The 21,399-nt window shown below is 47.7% G+C and overlaps 1 protein-coding gene across 1 annotated transcript in view; it reads right to left on the reverse strand.

Moving 5' to 3' along the window:
- CSMD1 (CUB and Sushi multiple domains 1) overlaps positions 1 to 21,399 on the reverse strand; it is a 2,896,277-nt gene that overhangs the window by 439,180 nt on the left and 2,435,698 nt on the right. The window contains exon 41 of the mRNA XM_030195161.1: positions 21,098 to 21,307. Coding sequence (XP_030051021.1) covers positions 21,098 to 21,307 — 210 coding nt within the window. The remainder of the gene's footprint in view (positions 1 to 21,097; positions 21,308 to 21,399) is intronic.

Here is a 21,399-nt window from a genome sequence, read left to right on the forward strand (position 1 = left end):
TACTAATACTACTACTACTACTATTTAGCATTTCTATAGCACTTCAAGGCATACGCAGCGCTGCACAAACATAGAAGAAAGACAGTCCCTGCTCAAAGAGCTTACAATCTAATAGACAAAAAATAAATAAAGTAAGCAAATCAAATCAATTAATGTGAACGGGAAGGAAGAGAGGAGGGTAGGTGGAGGCGAGTGGTTACAAGTGGTTACGAGTCAAAAGCAATGTTAAAGAGGTGGGCTTTCAGTCTAGATTTAAAGATGGCCAAGGATGGGGCAAGACGTAGGGGCTCAGGAAGTTTATTCCAGGCGTAGGGTGCAGCGAGACAGAAGGCGCGAAGTCTGGAGTTGGCAGTAGTGGAGAAGGGAACAGATAAGAAGGATTTATCCATGGAGCGGAGTGCAAGGGAAGGGGTGTAGGGAAGGACGAGTGTGGAGAGATACTGGGGAGCAGCAGAGTGAGTACATTTATAGGTTAGTAGAAGAAGTTTGAACAGGATGCAAAAACGGATAGGGAGCCAGTGAAGGGTCTTGAGGAGAGGGGTAGTATGAGTAAAGCGACCCTGGCGGAAGACGAGAATGGCAGCAGAGTTTTGAACCGACTGGAGAGGGGAGAGATGACTAAGTGGGATGCCAGCAAGAAGCAGATTGCAGTAGTCTAAACGAGAGGTGACAAGGGTGTGGATGAGGGTTTTGGTAGAGTGCTCGGAAAGAAAGGGGCGGATTCTACGGATGTTGTAAAGAAAGAAAAGACAGGTCTTGGCGATCTGCTGGATATGAGCAGAGAAGGAGAGAGAAGAGTCAAAGATGACCCCAAGGTTTCGAGCTGAGGAGACAGGGAGAATGAGAGAGCCATCAACAGAAATAGAAAACGGGGGGAGCGGGGAGGTGGGTTTGGGGGGGGAAATGAGAAGCTCGGTTTTGATCATATTTAATTTCAGGTGGCTTTGAGACATCCAGACAGCAATGTCAGACAAGCACGCTGAAACTTTGGTTTGGATTCAAGGTGAGATATCAAGGGTAGAAAGGTAGATTTGGGAGTCATCAGCATAGAGATGGTAGGAAAAGCCATGGGATGAGATTAATGAACCAAGGGAAGAAGTGTAGATAGAAAAGAGGAGGGGACCAAGAACAGAACCCTGAGGTACGCCGACAGGCAGAGGGATAGAAGTAGAAGAGGATCCACCAGAGTGAACACTAAAGGTGCGGAGGGAGAGGTAGGAAGAGAACCAGGAAAGGACAGAGCCCTGGAATCCAAGTGAGGACAGGGTATCGAGAAGTATGCTGTGATCGACAGTGTCAAAAGCAGCGGAAAGATCAAGAAGAATGAGGATGGAATATTGACCTCTGGATTTAGCCAGTAATAGGTCATTGGAGACTTTAGTAAGCGCAGTTTCGGTTGAGTGGAGAGGGCAAAAACCAGATTGTAGTGGGTCAAGAATAGCATGTGAGGAGAGAAAATCAAGGCAGCGGCGGTGAACAGCACGCTCAAGTAATTTGGAGAGAAAAGGAAGGAGGGAGATGGGTCGGTAATTAGAGAGACAAGTAGGGTCGAGTGAAGGCTTCTTAAGGAGAGGTGTGACCACAACATGTTTAAAGGCAGCAGGGACAGTCGCAGTGGAAAGTGAGAGGTTGAGAATGTGACAGATAAAAGGAATAAGAGCAGGAGAGATGGCATTAAGAAGGTGGGTGGAAATGGGATCAGAGGAACAGGTGGTACATTTTGAGGAAGAAAGGAGAAGTGTAGTTTCCTCAATAGTAACTTCAGGAAAGGAGGAAAGGGAATGAGGGGAAGGAGAGAGAGGGGAACGGACTAGTGGAGGGAGAGGTGGTGAGGTAAAGAAAGCAAGGTTTATCTTTTGAACCTTGTTGTGAAAGAATTCAGCAAGGGTCTGAGGAGATAATGAAGGGGGAGTTGGGGAAGGGGGCACCTTGAAGAAAGAGTTAAATGTGGTGAAGAGAAGTCGAGGATTAGAGCCAAGAGAGTTGGTCAGTTGGATATAATAATCCTGTTTGGCACGTAAAAGAGCAGATTGGAAGGAGGTCAACATGAACTTAAAGTGTAAGAAATCAGCAAGGGCCCGAGATTTCCGCCAGAGGCGTTCGGCGGAGCGGGTACAGGAACATAGGTAGCGGATATTAGAAGTCAGCCAAGGTTGGGGTTTTATACGCCTTACAGGGCGGGTCATCAAAGGTGCAAGAGTGTCTAAGGCAGAGGATAGAGTATTGTTGTAAGAAGAAACAGCCTCGTTGACAGACGTGGATGGTGCCACAGTAGAGAGGAGGTTTGAAACATGGGAGGATAGAGATGAAGGGTCAATATCGTGAAGATTCCTAGATAAATTAGATAAGATAGGACGGGACTGGGAGGGAGGAGATTTAAGTGTGAAAGTTATAAGATGGTGATCAGAGGAGGGAAGATCAGAGGCAAGGAAACTAGAGGGTGAACAGTTGGAGGAGAAGATGAGATCAAGACAGTGACCATTTTGATGACATTTAAATATCTTTGTGGCATAGGTAGAACAGAGGAGAGCCTCTTTTTTAACTTAAGTTTACTACAATTTGTTCAACTAAGCACTAAAAGGAAGCTCTGAAGGAAGGGACATAGGATGAAGATGAAAGGGCATAGACTCAGGAGTACTCTAAGGAGTAGTGGATATGAGGATTGGCCTTCCAGTAGAACTGGTGGAGGTTAAGGACCGTATCTGAATATAAGAAAGCATGAGAAAAGCACAGAGAATCTCTAATGGAAAAAAACAGTAGAGATTAGTAGCTGGTATGGATGGACAGACTGGATAAGTCGTATGGTCTTTATCTGCTATCATTTTCTCTGTTTCATCTAGAATACAGTAAAATCTCAATATGAGCATGGAGGGGCAGAAAGAATGCAAAAAGGGCCTTATGGCATTAATGCAGTTAGAACACACTAGCAGGCTACCACAGAACATGCCAAAGTGTTTTGTGGTATTATTCTTGTTTGAACATGATATCACACGTCACCTATTTTTTTAATAATAATTTTAAGATGAAGTGTGTCATGAGCAGAGAGTGGTCATTCCCACTGTCACGGGTATATGTGTGTCCAACAAGGAATTTGTCATTTTGCCAAATCCTCTCCTCTAGCAGCATTCTCCATTGGAGTGGTCCCTATAACTAAGACTTTTTTTTTCCAACACAAGTCTGTTATTAGGATGATATATGCCTCTTTGGGGGATTTTATAATCTGCTCAGCCACTAATTACTTTGTGGTTATGTTCCAAATAAAATTAGAGTTCTACTATCAAGTGAAGTGGCAAACACAGCATTGTCTGAGGAAGATTTATTCCCCCTGCAGTACTCCAACCAAAGACTTCAAGTTCTGCCAAAATGGCATCCTGTGTGTGTAAATTTAAATGAATGGCAATTAGATAATTGATTATTAGTGCCCAATTATCAGCACTAATTGGCTTTGTCAATTAAATTATACATGCAAATTGGGTATGTGCCCAAATTTGTGTGTACAATTTTGAGCACATAAATAGAATTAGGGTGATAGTGTGACTAAAACTACATTTACAGATATCCCAATAGCTTATCCAGATTATCTGTAAGAGGCAATTATCCCACTAAATATTGACCACCATGTTTCTGGAGAAAACATATATATATGCATTTTAGTGAGGTTTTTTTGTTTTATTTTGTTTTTAACATATCTATTAGAGATTCAGAAGAGCTGGAGGGTATACATCAGTGATTTGTTTTAACTTGTAAAGATTTAATTGATTATATAACAGGGTAGAGACACAAAGCTTGAAGAAAAGTTAGGAATCAATGCCACTGAATAAATTAAACCAGCCTGACAACCCAGTCCAGTAAAGACATCACTCAAAATAATATATCAAACCCATCTCCATCCCCTTTTCTCAATCCAGACATATACTTTTAGGACAGCACTTAGGCCTAAGAAAGAAACCTACTAAGAATTCTTAGATGATCCACAGAAAATGGTATACATTCAGAGGGCCCATACAAACATGTATCATTTACTATATAACAAAACAAAATTCAAATTTACAGGATTAAGACTTATCAGAAAATAGGTCTCCAAATATCTCAAAACCTGTGGGATATCTCTTATGTCTTATTGGTTAATTTTCCCTACAACAAAAATATCCCAGACTTTCTGTAACAATTCAAAAAAAAGATGGCGCGGAAACCTGCCAAAGTAAGTCACAGTCAGGAGAAGACTTCTTGTTATGCACACTCCATTTCATTCTATAACAGGGAGTTTAAATTTATGCACCTACTGTGTGGAGAAAGGACAGAAGCTCCACAGATTTGTTGAGATGAAATGCTGATACTACTTTCGGAAAAAAGGAGTAAACTGTGTACATGGAGACCCCCACCTCTGAAATGCAGAGAAAGGGATCCCAAGAGAAAACCTGAAGCTTGGAAACTCTACGTGCCAATACAATAGCCACAAAGAATGCTGTCTTTAGCATGAGATTTTCAAAGAGGCCTTCTGGAGTGACTCAAAAGTAGGTTTCTGAAGAGCCTAAAGAACTAAATTAAGGTTCCACTCTGGACATGGTGTGTGAAAGGAAGGTTGCATAGGACCCACTCCCCGCAAGAATCGAACGATATCTGGGTGAGCTGCAAAAGATGTCTTCTGTAGTCAGCCCCTGAAACAGGCCAAAACCACAACCTGAACTTTTAGAAAACCCAACACCTATCCTTTTTGAAGACCTTCCTGGAGAAATGCTAGGATATGCACAATCTGAGCAGAGAAGGGAGAAAGTCCACGCTCAGAACATCAGCCCTCAAACGTCCTCCACATCCTCCATGGATGTAAAGCATTTCTAAGCCTCAAGCAAGGTAGCAATAACCAAATCAGAAAAATGTTTTTGTCTAAAACAATGGCCAAGCTGTAAGGCCAAGGAGGCATGGATCCTCCATGATCACTGGACCTTGCTTCAGTAGGCCATGTACCTGCAGATGATGGAGAAGATCCCCATCCAGCAGTGGAATCAGGTCTGCACAGCACAGTCTCGTGGCCAATCCTAATAAATAAATAAATAAAATAGCTATGAGAATTATTTAACACCAACTGGGCACCCTAGGTCAGTGCGGTGGACTTCAGAAAAAGCTCCCATATGCATAGCTCCCTTACCACGGGTGCTGAGCTCCCAACCCCCCTCTCCCAAAACCCACTACCCACAAATGTACAACACTACCATAGCTCTTAGGGGTGAAGGGGGCACCTACATGTGGGTACAGTGGGTTTTGGAGGCCTCCCATTTTCCAGCACAAGTGTTAAAGGTGGGGGGGGATGGGCCTGGGGCCACCTGGCTGAAGTGCACGGCGGTACCCACTAAAAGTGCATTTTTGTAATCGCAAACCGTTTTTACGAGAGGAGTATAACAGGCTAGTTCCTGGTTAATATCTAAAAATTTGTCTAGAGGAGAGGAGACCCAAGAGGGTTCACCCCCACCATTTTTCTCAGAGTGCACGTTTCACATCAGATTACCTGAGGTTATAAAGACCCCTGATGCAGGCCTTTGGGCCGAAACACGGCCGTGTCGGGTCATTTTTTATGTGAATAAACATTTTTCTTGGTATCCTCACTCATTCTCCTCACTTTTTTGTTTTATATCTCACGTTCCGTGAGGGATTTCACCTCCTTTTTGTTTTTCCAGCCAAAGACATACTGCAGATCATAACACATGTGTCATAAGTAGCATCTACCAAGTAGACCAACCCCACTTCCAGCTGGGTATTATGGCACCCACCCACAGCTGCACACTGTCGCTTGAAGACCCAAAGAGGACACTTCAAAGATTGTTTCAGTGAGCCTTCTAGCTTCTTATTATGTAGATCTTTTAGGGCACTGCTCCCTTACACCAGCAAGTGGTCTTCATAATCATTGTAAGAAGAGAGTACACCCAGGGAAGCTGCAATTTATCTTTCTCCTCCGGAACAGTTGTAGTTCTTCCCACTCTTAGCCCCATATCCAGTGAAAATCATTCTGCTGAAATCAAGTCCTGAATGTCTGGATGCATCGGGAAGGCATTAAAAGGACCCCTAAGCCCCTCATGATTGACAAAGATGGAACTGTTAAAGCCAATACAGAAGGCTCCTCAATGGAAAGAACCACTAGTGCCTCAGAAATAAAAGTAATGAGCCTCTATTTATGAAACAACCTCAGTACTTCGGATCATCCCTCTCCTCAGGAGGAAGCACCCCCCCCCCCCCCTCATTTAATGGCTCCGTCAACGTTGGCTCCTCTGAACAGACCGAGGCCACATCTGATAGGAAACAGTGATAGCCTCATCTGCCCACTCCTGAAGGTCTAAATAAGATCTCTTAGGAGTCAGAGGAGCAGTGAGGTGAGAAACTGAAGAACATTGCAGCATCTCTGACTGTCCCTGCTTCAGTAAACAGGCTTGGAGTAAGAGCAATATAAACTTCAGAGAAAACAAAGATCCTAATGCAGCTAAATGCTCTGTCAGGCCCTGAGGCTGTAAAATAGTGTCTGTGTTCTGCACGTGATCAGAGGCTGTTCCTCAATGTCAGTCATCCCGACAAAATGGCACCTGTTCCTGCACTGATCTGCATCAAACTGCGCACTGGCCCTGCTGGAGAGCTTGGAGTCCCAGGCATATTCAGATACTGCGCCAAATCTGAAGACATACTGCCACCTGCCATTTCCTCTGCATCCCTCAGGGTTTCATGCACTGCAATGCCCTGACACTAGCCAGCAGGTCCCAAGGCAGGAACACCACGTAATGCTTAACTGCCTCTGCGGGAGTCACCAATCACCCCAACTGTCACAAGCATAGCACAGCATGATCCCAAGTGATGACTGAGGATCCCTCCACTGCACCAAGTAGAACTTGCAGCCTTCCAAGTCGTTCTGAATCAAACTTTAATCAGACTTACCACTGCCGGCTGCTCCCCCCAAGCTCATAGTCTCTACAAGTCTTTCTCAAGATGAGAAAGGATCAGGACTAATACTCTGTCCCAAGCTCTCCAGTACACCTCTTTCTTTCTCCTTTTAAAAAAAAAAATAAGATTGTTGTATTGGAAAAGGAGAGCTCCACAGGAAACAGGGGAAAGATAAAGGAAGGGAAGAAATATATTTGCAGGGTATAAGAGACAGGGATCTGAAGACCTCCAGAAATGATTCTGAAGACTTAAGTCACCTGCAAAGCTCAACTGGGAACCAGTTGACCAACCGGACCAGGAGTAAATCGTTGAAAAGTGCATCCATCCACCTGCTGGAGATACTGAGGAGCTGGACTGGATGCCAAGAGAGATATGTGTCAGTTCAGTTTTCAGTTCTCTGCTACTGGTTGATGGATACAACTATCCCACATGTTCTGGAATAGTGGGAAGCTATGTAATAGAAGCCACATTGGCACACTAAACGTTAGATGTGCCTAATTACAACAAGCCAGTGAAATGTTCAGCCTTCTATATAAAACTGAACACACCAATCCCTTTTCCATATTTATTAATACTTTGAAAACATGGTTCCGACATCAGTGTTAGAATCACAGCCATTTAATATCAAGGCAATCAATCATTTTCAGGAGTTTACAAGAAGAGCTGCAAAGCTAAGAAGCCATTTTCCAGGGCTAACTAGCCACCCCCCCCCCCCCCCCCCCACACCCAGAAGGATTTTATGGATAGGAATTTGTGTGAAAAGTCATTTTGAAAACTCCCTGAATTATGAAAAATACCAACATTTCAGAGTTTTACATATGTTTTCAAGTGGCACACTATTTTTGAAAAAGAAAAAAAAACACACTGATTTTTGGTTTTTGCTAATAGTCACACTTTCATTTGTACTCCTCCATCATATGAAAAATTATTTCAATTCAAAATTAATGAGTTGCTATGATGCAAAATTATGCAAAACAGTTCATTAATTTTGGGTGAGTGAAAAGGGCATTGAAGACTTGTTTTTGCAAAAATGATTACTACAGTGAGGAGGCCCATTAGGGATGTGCATTTGTTTGAAATGACATGCAAATGTCAACAGATTTTCTCATGTCATTTCATATAATTTTAACTCAAAATGACAGGGAAAAAACAGAAATTTTGTTGAAGTGCTCAATACATGTCAGCAAAGAGAGAGGCGAAGAATGCAAAAGAAGTCAGAGAAACAAAGCAGAACTTTTGAGTTAGGCTCCTTAACGTTTTCCACATGATAGGTGGAGTACAAACAGGAAGTAGTTTAAATATCCCTGGTCTAGTGTTAAGAATTGTAATGGAGTAGGCTGGTGGTTGTGGAAGGTGATCCGGAGCACCCAAAGTATGTGAGTTAATCCAATCTCTTTTTTTCTCAGAAGATGACTGATTTAAATATTTTGTACGGTTGTAGGTGCTGTGAAGAGATGTTTTAGTCCAGCTCCTTAGGAAGCGAAAAGCGAAGCAGGAGCTCGCCATCGGGCACGGACAAGTATTCATGTAAGTCCAGCGCAAACCGCAGCTAAGTACTTTTGAATATTGTTGTTATAAAATTTTATTAAAACACTATCACTGCTTACATTTCAGAGGTTTTTTGACTAATGAGGATTCTCGCCAGCGTGAGCTGAAGGTAAGCCAAGCACAGCATTGCGGTCAGCTGTTTAGCTATAAGTACTATCAGCTGAGACCGAGATTCTGAAGTCTTTTCCTCTTTAACTAGCATAGTCAACAGATTAGTAGAGTACACGTTTGCTTTATAGTAGATGTTGTATGATAACATAATCTATACCAGAACCAACCAATATTGATCCCTTCTGATTTGATTATTTTATCATATTATCATTATTGAACACTACATTTGTTTTGTTACATTTGTACCCCGTGCTTTCCCACTCATGGCAGGCTCAATGCGGCAGGCAATGGAGGGTTAAGTGACTTGCCCAGAGTCACAAGGAGCTGCCTGTGCAGGGAATCAAACTCACTTCCTCAGTTCCCCAGGACCAAAGTCCACCACCCTAACCACTAGGCCACTCCTCCATTTTTTCCTACTCTCACTTGTATGTTATGTATTATCATTTTATTTACCCTACCTACCTGTTATTCTTGTACATTAATTGTAACAATATGCTGAACCTCTTACTCTGTTAATGGTGATGCCATTGCTATACAATGTAAGCCACATTGAGCCTGCAAATAGGTGGGGAAATGTGGGATACAAATACAGCAAATAAATAAACAGCTGAAAGCAGAATAAAAATAATCTAAAAATAAAAAAAAGCAATGTAGGTACTGTATTCAAGTCACATATATGAGTCAACTATGATGAAAACAAAGATATAGTTATAAAATCCAGCACAGCGTTATGTCTAATATTGCAAAACTGTACTCAAATGCTATAAGATTCACTTATTCTATAGTTACTGTTGACAAAGGATAAATATGTGCAACTAAAGCTGCCTCAGTGTCTTTAAAGCAATTAAATTGTTGTTTGAACTTTACAGAAAAAAAAGAGCCTATTTCTTACCTTGAAAGTGAATCAGCAGTCACACATACTGCTAATGAAAAGCAGCTGACAATGAACAACGGCCATTAAAAAGGCACCATCTGTGTCTAAAACAATCAATAAAATATACTAGAAATAAAATTCCTAAAATTCCTAAAATACTAAATAAACCTCGTTTTCACACTGGCCTCTATCCTATATAATAATTATCACCTCCAACGTTCTAATGTGCCTGGTACCGTGGCTCCGTCGGAGGTGGTCTGCTAGGCAGTTTAGAATGCACTGACGTCAGTGATGTCACTGACAGCTGATTCCAAGGCAAGGAGAGGAGTAGGGAAACACGCGGAGCGTGTTTCCTTACCCCTCCCCCTGCCTGGGAAACAGCTGTCAGTGCCCCCCCCCCCTCAGTGCAACACCCAAGCCCCTGCCCTGCAAAACCGCGAGCCAGGCAGGGGGAGGAGTACGGAAACACGCGTGTTTCCCTACTCCTCCCCCTGCCTACCAATCAGCTCTCAGTGCCCCCCTCAGTGCAACACCCAAGCCCCTCCGCCCCGGCGCAGCACCCAAGCCCCTACCCCCCCCTCGGGACATCAACTCCCTCGCCACCCACAGCTGCCAATACTAACGCTGTCCGGCCGCTGCTGCTTCTCCTGTGGAGTAGCAGCGGCCGGTACAAAAAGAAAAAAGCCAAAAAAAGATTTTTAACCTGAAACGCGGCTCCGTAGACAGCCATCTGGCATTGGCTGTCGTCACTGCAGCCGCTCCTCCTCTCCCCTCAATGTCACTGCCCCTGAAGGAAGACCCCGAAGGAGTGCAGTGACGTCAGAGGGAAGAGGAGGAGCGGCTGCAGAGATAACAGCCAAAGCCAGATGGCTGTCTACGGAGCCGTGTTTCAGGTTTAAAATCTTTTTTTGGCTTTTTTCTTTTTGTACCGGCCACTGCTGCTCAACAGGAGATGCAGCGGCGGCCGGACAGCGTTAGTATTGGCAGCTGCGGGTGGCGAGGGTGTTGATGTGCCCGAGGGGGGTAGGGGTTTGGGTGATGTGCCCAGGGGGGAGGGGAGGGTCGCTGGACATGGGTGGCTGCAGGGGGAGAGAAGGGTCGCTGGACATGGATGGCTGCAGGGGGGACAGGGAAGAGGGAGGTGGAGAGGGGGTCCTGAGACCAGATGGGTGGCTGCAGGGGAGGGCAGGGGAGACAGAAGGGATGCTGCGGGGGGGGGGCAGGGGGAGAGGAGGGTCACTGGACATGGGTGGCTGCAGGGGGGCAGGGGAGAGGGGTGGGTCGCTGGACATGGGTGGCTACAGGGGGGGCAAGGGGAAAGGAGAGGAGGGTCGTTGGACATGGGTGGCTGCAGGGGGGCAGGGGAGAGGAGGGTCACTGGACATGGGTAGCTGCAGGGGGAGAGGAGGGTTGCTGGACATGGGTGGCTGCAGGGGGGCAGGGGGAGAGGAGAGTCACTGGACATGGGTGGCTGCAGGGGGAGCAGGGGAGAGAGGAGGGCCGCTGCACATGTGTGGCTGCAGGGGCAGAGGAGGGTTGGTGGGGAGGGGGTCCTGAGACCAGATGGGTGGCTGCGGGGCGGCAGGGGAGACAGGAAGGACGCTGCAGGGGGGGGATTACCTTGCTAGCGCCCGTTTCATTGCCTACCAAAACGGGCCTTTTATACTAGTCTAATATAATAATTTGCTCCTCCAACATTCCAATGTGTCTCACTGGGATCATAACCACCTGCTGACATCACTCCTCCAACATTCTCCTCCAACGTTCCAATGTGTGTCACTGGGATTGTAACCACCTGCTGACATCACTCCTACAATGTTCTCCGTCCCCCCTCCCTCCCAGTTCCATGGGACCCTGGAACTGGGAGGGAGGGACGGAGGGGCAGAGGGAGTGGGGACCCTGGAAATGGTAGGGAGGGAGGGGGACACTGGAACTCGAAGGTGGGAGGGAGGGAGGGGGGCCTGGAACTCGGAGGGAGGTGGAGGGGGCAGGGGAGAGATGCTGCACGTGGATGGATGGAGGGGGCAGGGCACAGAGGGCGTTGCCTGCATATGGATGAATGCAAGGGAGAGAGCATAATGCAGGAGAGGGAGGGGACCCTGAAACTCGGAGGGAGGCAGGGAGGGGACGATCCTGGAACTCGGAGGCAGGGAGGGAGGGAGGAGACGACGCTGGAACCCAGAGGGAGGGAGGGAGGGAGGGGGACAACAACCCTGGAACTCGGAGGGAGGGGGGACGACCCTGGAACTCAGAGGGTGGGAGGGAGGGGGACGACCCTGGAACTCAGAGGGTGGGAGGGAGGGGGGACCCTGGCACATACACTCATGCTCACAATAAACACTCTCTCTCTCACACACACACTCGCACCCAGTCTCACGCTCTTTCTGTCACACACACACACTCGCACATTCACTCTCTCTCTCTCACACAGTCACTCTCACACACACTCTCTCAAACATACACACTCTGAGGAAAACCTTGCTAGCGCCCGTTTCATTTGTGTCAGAAATGGGCCTTTTTTACTAGTATAATATAAAGCACAATCCCTGTATGCATGCTACATTATTATTTATTTATTTATTGCACTTGTATCCCACATTTTCCCACCTCTTTGCAGGCTCAATGTGGCTTACAGAGATCTGTTATGGCAAACATCTACCAAATCTTTAGCACACTTAAGCTATAGTTTTTTATGCACAATTCCAGGTATCTCCATATAATACAGAGCTGTAATTCAAAAGTCCACATTTTTATTGAACTTAATCTAGCAGTGAAGGCAACTTTAATGCTGAAAATGCAATCTTGTGCATTTTTCTCTTCTAGCAGTCTTAATGTAAATGTCATAACACAAAATTATGACCAGTTAAATCTACAATGCTAGTGATTAATTTTGAATAATTTAGTTGTTAGACTACACAAAACCATTTAGACCCCAAGCCCATTTCTTTCATGTCGCAATATATTTCATGTGGGAGATGGTATCAGCATTACAACATTTTTCTCCCACTCAACCTGCTGTACCACTGTGGATTCAAGTAAACTGGGATGCAGTCCTTTTAAATCCAAAATAAAATTTCAAAGAAATTAATATAGCATGAAAAGTGAAGAGTAGTCTTAGGAAAGAAGAACACCGATGTAATTGTATTAAAATGTGTTAGGCATTTACTCCCATATTCTATAAAGTGAGGCTTAAACTGTGTGCGCATATCTGGTCGTATTCTGGATTTGCACACACAACTTAATTAGTTAACAAGCCAATCAGTGCTCATAATTGCCACTTAATCAATTATTGACAATTGGTATTAATTAGAATTTACACGCACAGCTGTCTAAGCATATTCTTCAACATGATGCATGTAAATTCTAAGTTGTATAGTTGAAAAGGGGGCGTGGTCATAGACGTGGAATGGGCGGGTCATGGACATTTCTCAAATCTATGCATGTTGTTGCCCGCAACTAGATTTAGTTGTGCAGACAGGCGTTCTGTGTATTCTATAAGCCACGTGGAAATTTAAGACTATTCTATAAAGTACTCCTAAATTTAGGTGTACCTTATAGAATACACCTAGGACTATGTTTTTTCTATATGGATTTTTTAGGCGCCATCTGTAGAATCGAGTCCTTAGGGGGAAATTTTATAAATGGCACCAAACGTTAGGTGTCAGGAAGATCTGCACTAAACTGGTAATCCACAAAGGTCACTCTGCATGGAGCACCCTTTACAGAATGCTAGTTTAGCATGGATCTTGCACCTAACTTTGGATGTCACACTTACACCTGCTGAAATCTGGTGTTAATGTTGGTGCATGACTAATACCAGTTGGGTGCACAAATGACCCTATTCTATAACATTGTGTCTAATTTCTGGGAATAACCCTGACCCACCCATGCCCCTCTCATTGCCATACCTCCTTTTCAGTTGCACACTATCAAATGTAGGCGAGCATTTTATAGTATAGAGTGAAGGGCAAATCCATGCGTAAACTCAAATGAGTGCCAATTAACACCAATCATTGATTGTTATCAGCTCATTAGCTAATTAGTTTGTGAGTACATCTACTCTAATTTTATTTATTTATTTAGATTTTGCTCACACCTTTTTCAGTAGTAGCTCAAGGTGAGCTACATTCAGGTACACTGGATATTTCTCTGTGCCAGGAGGGCTCACAATCTAAGTTTGTACCTGAGGCAATGGAGGGTTAAGTGACTTGTCCAAGATCACAAGGAGCAGCATTGGGATTTGAACCAGCTACCTCCGGATTTCAAGACCGGTGCTCTAACCACTAGGCCACTCCTCTACTCCACTTTGTCAACATATATAGAATTTGGGGGTTAATGGGCAAATTAGGTCACATCAGCTGCTACTACTCATATGCAGTATCCAATTTTGCATTATTTTGAATAGGGCAAAGTAACAGGTAAGTTTCAACAATCTAAAGGTCCCTTTTACTAAGTCATGCATTAATATTCCCAATAGCACATGGTACTTGCAGAAATTTAATATGGGAACACTTAGCACCTCCATTCTATATGTGGCGCCTACAAAATCAGCACTGAAATCAGCACCAACTAAGCTTATTCTATAATCGGCACCTGAAGTTAAGCGGCAATTATAGAATATGCTCAGTTGATATTTCAGCGCCTAAATATATGTTCATCCATTTACACCAAGATTTAGGCGCACTGGGCCATATTCTATAATTAGGCACCTAAATTTTGGAACACCCACAAAATGCCCATTTCCCTGTCCATAACCATGTCCCTTTTTCCCTTCGCACTTTAGAAGACTGGCTTACATCGTTACAGAATACACTCAGCAAGTTGTGCGCCTAAATTCTAATCAGTGCCAATTAGTGCTCATTATTGCTTGTTAAGTGCTGTTATAATTGCTCATTAGCTAGTTATGCTTGTTAAATTGTGTGCATCATTATAGAACCCACGCCGATTTTGGCGCCGATCTCTAGGCGCGCTATAAAGAAGCTGGGGGTAAGTGCTTCCACGTTAACCTTGAGTTAGCAGTTAGCATATGCTAATTATAATGCAAAGCGAATGCTACATACCTGTAGAAGGTATTCTCCGAGGACAGCAGGCTGATTGTTCTCACTGATGGGTTGACGTCCTCGGCAGCCCCCTCCATCGGAAAGTTTACTAGCAAAAGCCTTTGCTAGTCCTCGCGCGCCCATGCGCACTGCGCATGCGCGGCCGTCTTCCCGCCCGAAACCGGCTCGAGCCGGCCAGTCCAGTATGTAGCAAGACAATACACTTCAAGGGAAGACACAACTCCAAAGGGGAGGTGGGCGGGTTTGTGAGAACAATCAGCCTGCTGTCCTCGGAGAATACCTTCTACAGGTATGTAGCATTCGCTTTCTCCGAGGACAAGCAGGCTGCTTGTTCTCACTGATGGGGTATCCCTAGCCCCCAGGCTCACTCAAAACAACAACCATGGTCAATTGGGCCTCGCAACGGCGAGGACAGAACTGAGATTGACCTAAAAAAATGTACCAACTAACTGAGAGTGCAGCCTGGAACAGAACAAACAGGGCCCTCGGGGGGTGGAGTTGGATCCTAAAGCCCAAACAGGTTCTGAAGAACTGACTGCCCGAACCGACTGTCGCGTCGGGTATCCTGCTGCAGGCAGTAATGAGATGTGAATGTGTGGACAGATGACCACGTCGCAGCTTTGCAAATTTCCTCCATGGTGGCTGACTTCAAGTGGGCTACCGACGCAGCCATGGCTCTAACATTATGAGCCGTGACATGACCCTCAAGAGCCAGCCCAGCCTGGGCGTAAGTGAAGGAAATGCAATCTGCTAGCCAATTGGATATGGTGCGTTTCCCTACAGCCACTCCCCTCTTGTTGGGATCAAAAGAAACAAACAATTGGGCGGACTGTCTGTGGGGCTGTGTCCGCTCCAGATAGAAGGCCAATGCTCTTTTGCAGTCCAATGTGTGCAGCTGACGTTCAGCAGGGCAGGAATGAGGACGGGGAAAGAATGTTGGCAAGACAATTGACTGGTTCAAATGGAACTCCGACACGACCTTTGGCAAGAACTTAGGGTGAGTGCGGAGGACTACTCTGTTATGATGAAATTTGGTGTAAGGGGCCTGGGCTACCAGGGCCTGAAGCTCACTGACTCTACGAGCTGAAGTAACTGCCACCAAGAAAATGACCTTCCAGGTCAAGTACTTCAGATGGCAGGAGTTCAGTGGCTCAAAAGGAGGTTTCATCAGCTGGGTGAGAACGACATTGAGATCCCATGACACTGTAGGAGGCTTGACAGGGGGCTTTGACAAAAGCAAACCTCTCATGAAGCGAACAACTAAAGGCTGTCCTGAGATCGGCTTACCTTCCACACGGTAATGGTATGCACTGATTGCACTAAGGTGAACCCTTACAGAGTTGGTCTTGAGACCAGACTCAGACAAGTGCAGAAGGTATTCAAGCAGGGTCTGTGTAGGACAGGAGCGAGGATCTAGGGCCTCCAGATGGCAAACCTCCTCCAATGGAAGAAGTAACTCCTCTTAGTGGAATCTTTCCTGGAAGCAAGCAAGATGCGGGAGACACCCTCTGACAGACCCAAAGAGGCAAAGTCTACGCCCTCAACATCCAGGCCGTGAGAGCCAGAGACTGGAGGTTGGGATGCAGAAGCGCCCCTTCGTTCTGTGTGATGAGGGTCGGAAAACACTCCAATCTCCACGGTTCTTCGGAGGATAACTCCAGAAGAAGGGGGAACCAGATCTGACGCGGCCAAAAAGGAGCAATCAGAATCATGGTGCCTCGGTCTTGCTTGAGTTTCAACAAAGTCTTCCCCACCAGAGGGATGGGAGGATAAGCATACAGGAGGCCCTCCCCCCCACTCCAGGAGGAAGGCATCCGATGCCAGTCTGCCGTGGGCCTGAAGCCTGGAACAGAACTGAGGGACTTTGTGGTTCACTCGAGATGCGAAGAGATCCACCAGGGGGGTGCCCCACGCCTGGAAGATCTGTCGTACCACACGGGAATTGAGCGACCACTCGTGAGGTTGCATAATCCTGCTCAACCTGTCGGCCAAACTGTTGTTTACGCCTGCCAGATATGTGGCTTGGAGCACCATGCCGAGACGGCGAGCCCAGAGCCACATGCTGACGGCTTCCTGACACAGGGGGCGAGATCCGGTGCCCCCCTGCTTGTTGACATAATACATGGCAACCTGGTTGTCTGTCTGAACTTGGATAATTTGGTGGGACAGCCGATCTCTGAAAGCCTTCAGAGCGTTCCAGATCGCTCGTAACTCCAGAAGATTGATCTGCAGACCGCGTTCCTGGAGGGACCAGCTTCCTTGGGTGTGAAGCCCATCGACATGAGCTCCCCATCCCAGGAGAGACGCATCCGTGGTCAGCACTTTTTGTGGCTGAGGAATTTGGAAAGGACGTCCCAGGGTCAAATTGGACCAGATTGTCCACCAATACAGGGATTCGAGAAAACTCGTGGACAGGTGGATCACGTCTTCTAGACCCCCAGCAGCCTGATACCACTGGGAGGCTAGGGTCCATTGAGCAGATCTCATGTGAAGACGGGCCATGGGAGTCACATGAACTGTGGAGGCCATGTGGCCCAGCAATCTCAACATCTGCCAAGCTGTGATCTGCTGGGACGCTCGCACCCGCGAGACGAGGGACAACAAGTTGTTGGCCCTCGCCTCTGGGAGATAGGCGCGAGCCGCCCGAGAATCCAGCAGAGCTCCTATGAATTCGAGTTTCTGCACTGGGAGAAGATGGGACTTTGGGTAATTTATCACAAACCCCAGTAGCTCCAGGAGGTGAATAGTCATCTGCATGGACTGCAGGGCTCCTGCCTCGGATGTGTTCTTCACCAGCCAATCGTCGAGATATGGGAACACATGCACCCCCAGCCTGCGAAGTGCCGCTGCTACCACAGCCAGGCACTTTGTGAACACCCTGGGCGCAGAGGCGAGCCCAAAGGGTAGCACACAGTACTGGAAGTGGCGTGTGCCCAACTGAAATCGCAGATACTGTCTGTGAGCTGGCAGTATCGGGATGTGTGTGTAGGCATCCTTCAAGTCCAGAGAGCATAGCCAATCGTTTTGCTGAATCATGGGGAGAAGGGTGCCCAGGGAAAGCATCCTGAACTGTTCTTTTATGAGATATTTGTTCAGGGCCCTTAGGTCTAGGATGGGACGCATCCCCCCTGTTTTCTTTTCCACAAGGAAGTACCTGGAATAGAATCCCAGCCCTTCTTGCCCGGATGGCACGGGCTCGACCGCATTGGCGCTGAGAAGGGCGGAGAGTTCCTCTGCAAGTACCTGCTTGTGCTGGAAGCTGTAGGATTGAGCTCCCGGTGGACAATTTGGAGGTTTGGAGGCCAAATTGAGGGTGTATCCTTGCCGGACTATTTGCAGAACCCACTGATCGGAGGTTATGAGAGGCCACCTTTGGTGAAAAGCTTTCAACCTCCCCCCGACCGGCAGGTCGCCCGGCACTGACACTTGGATGTCGGCTATGCTCTGCTGGAGCCAGTCAAAAGCTCGCCCCTTGCTTTTGCTGGGGAGCCGCGGGGCCTTGCTGAGGCGCGCGCTGCTGACGAGAGCGAGCGCGCTGGGGCTTAGCCTGGGCCGCAGGCTGTCGGGAAGGAGGATTGTACCTACGCTTACCAGAAGCATAGGGGCCAGTCTTCCTTCCCCCGAAAAATCTTCTACCTGTAGAGGTAGAGGCTGAAGGCTGCCGGCGGGAGAACTTGTCGAATGCGGTGTCCCGCTGGTGGAGAGACTCTACCACCTGCTCGACTTTTTCTCCAAAAATGTTGTCCGCACGGCAAGGCGAGTCCGCAATCCGCTGCTGGAGTCTATTCTCCAGGTCGGCGGCACGCAGCCATGAGAGCCTGCGCATCACCACACCTTGAGCAGCGGCCCTGGACGCAACATCAAAAGTGTCATAAACTCCTCTGGCCAGGAATTTTCTGCACGCCTTCAGCTGCCTGACCACCTCCTGAAAAGGCTTGGCTTGCTCAGGGGGAAGAGCATCAACCAAGCCCGCCAACTGCCGCACATTGTTCCGCATGTGTATGCTCGTGTAGAGCTGGTAAGACTGGATCTTGGCCACGAGCATAGAAGAATGGTAGGCCTTCCTCCCAAAGGAGTCTAAGGTTCTAGGGTCTTTGCCCGGGGGCGCCGAAGCATGCTCCCTAGAACTCTTAGCCTTCTTTAGGGCCAAATCCACAACTCCAGAGTCATGAGGCAACTGAGTGCGCATCAGCTCTGGGTCCCCATGGATCCGGTACTGGGACTCAATCTTTTTGGGAATGTGGGGATTACTTAGTGGTTTGGTCCAGTTCGCAAGCAATGTCTTTTTCAGGACATGGTGCAAGGGAACAGTGGAAGCTTCCTTAGGTGGAGAAGGATAGTCCAGGAGCTCAAACATTTCAGCCCTGGGCTCGTCCTCCACAACCACCGGGAAGGGGATGGCCGTAGACATCTCCCGGACAAAGGAAGCAAAAGACAGACTCTCGGGAGGAGAAAGCTGTCTCTCAGGAGAGGGAGTGGGATCAGAGGGAAGACCCTCAGACTCCTCGTCAGAGAAATATCTGGGGTCCTCCTCTTCCTCCCACGAGGCCTCACCCTCGGTGTCAGACACAAGTTCACGAACCTGTGTCTGCAACCTCGCCCTGCTCGACTCGGTGGAACCCCGTCCATGGTGGGGGCGTCGAGAGGAAGACTCCCTCGCCCGCATTGGCGAAGCTCCCTCAGCCGACTTAGTCGGGGAGCCTTCCTGGGAGGTGGCCGCGGTCGGCACCGCACGCGGTACCGACGTCGGGGACCTCAACCTGGGCGATGAGCCAGCCGACGCCATGCTCGACGGTACCGGAGGCGCAAGCACCGCCGGTACCGGAGGGGTAGGGCGCAACAGCTCTCCCAGAATCTCTGGGAGAACGGCCCGGAGGCTCTCGTTTAGAGCGGCTGCAGAGAAAGGCTGAGAGGTCGATGCAGGCGTCGACGTCAGAACCTGTTCCGGGCGAGGAGGCTGTTCCGGGCTGTCCAGAGTGGAGCGCATCGACACCTCCTGAACAGAGGGTGAGCGGTCCTCTCGGTGCCGATGCCTGCTGGGTGCCGAATCCCTCGGCGACCCAGAGCTCTCGGTGCCGACATGGGGAGGAGACCGGTGTCGATGCTTCTTCGACTTCTTCCGAAGCATGTCACCGGAGCTCCCCGGCACCGACGAGGAGGACGTAGAATCCATCCGTCGCTTCCTTGGGGCCGAGACCGAAGAAGGTCGATCCCGGGGGGGCTGTACCGCAGGAGCCCTCAGGGTAGGAGGAGACCCACCCGAAGGCTCACCGCCACCAGCAGGGGAATGGACAGCCCTCACCTGCACTCCTGACGATGCACCTCTGTCCGACGACATCAGCAGACGAAGTCTCGGTACCACCGACGTCGATACAGTCGCCCGATGCCTCGGCGCCGATGCAGAGGTCCGATGCCTCGATGCAGTCGATGGAGCGGCAGCCAAGGAAGATGGTCCGGACGCTGACGACGTCGATGCACTCGATGCCTCCGGTGCCGATGCCGACGAAGAGCCCGAGAACAAAACGTTCCACTGGGCTAATCTCGCTACCTGAGTCCGCCTTTGTAACAGGGAACACAGACTGCAGTTCTGAGGGCGGTGCTGGGCCCCTAGACACTGAAGACACGCAGAGTGCCTATCAGTGAGCGAGATTACCCGGGCGCACTGGGTGCACTTCTTGAAGCCGCTGGAAGGCTTCGATGTCATGGGCGGAAAAATCACGCCGGCGAAATCAAAAGCCGAAATGGCGAAAATTGAAGCACCAAAATTTAGAGGGAGAAAATCTCGACCGAGGCCAAACGAGGCCTACCCCGACAACGAAAGAAAACTTACGGGGCAAAAAACTGAGAAATACGGGAAGGGCAGAAAACCCGAAAGGGTCTTCCGGAACACTTCCGGAGCACTTCCCGAACTTTTTTGAAGAAAAAAAGGACAAAAACACGTCGAAAAGGACGCGCGAGGTCGACTCTCTGGGGCACGAACGGCGTAACACGACCGTACCGAGCGCGGACGAAAGAAGACTGGCTGGCTCGAGCCGGTTTCGGGCGGGAAGACGGCCGCGCATGCGCAGTGCGCATGGGCGCGCGAGGACTAGCAAAGGCTTTTGCTAGTAAACTTTCCGATGGAGGGGGCTGCCGAGGACGTCAACCCATCAGTGAGAACAAGCAGCCTGCTTGTCCTCGGAGAATAGGTGGTTAACATGTCCATGCCCACTCTCTGCCCATGACACACCCCCTCCCAAATATTTTTAACAAATAACACATACAAACAGGCAAAATACTGCAAATGCTTTAATGTGTTTCTGTGGCAGTCTGTTTGTGTGCGGCTACCCACGTGTTAACGGCATAACACCCTTTAATAAAATGGCCCTTAAATTATTACTGCTGTTGCCAAGGTTGAGCTTAAAGAAGGAATTGGATTGACAGGAAAAAAAACTAAAGCAAACTGATATCTGCAATAGCAACACAGGTAAACGCAAAGTACTGGACTAACTGAATTTAGCCCCAAATGTCTTTTCTTATTTTTACATGAAAGAACTCATCAAAATTAAACTTCAGTGTATTTAAAGGGACATGTTTATCTTACCTTGGTAGAAAAGCTTGAACCCTTGCCTGTTTTCAGAGTGATCACTATAGAAGTGAATGAGTGATTCATGAGTTGTACTTAGCAAAGATGAAGGGAGTTCATTTCCACTAAATTTACCAATTTGGGAACTGGTGTGGTAAGGTCCATTCTGAATCTCAAGAAAGTCATGATTAGCTTCACTGGAAAAATTCTGGAATTGAATGTGGGCACCTGAAAAAGAAAAGAATCATGGTTAGATGGTCATAAGCAGCAAAGCTGGTACACATTTGTAAGTTGTGTTTCCTTGGGCAATGTTCAAAAGG

The sequence above is a fragment of the Microcaecilia unicolor genome, chromosome 3 (genome assembly GCF_901765095.1).
Source record: "Microcaecilia unicolor chromosome 3, aMicUni1.1, whole genome shotgun sequence".
Lineage (NCBI taxonomy): Eukaryota > Metazoa > Chordata > Amphibia > Gymnophiona > Siphonopidae > Microcaecilia > Microcaecilia unicolor.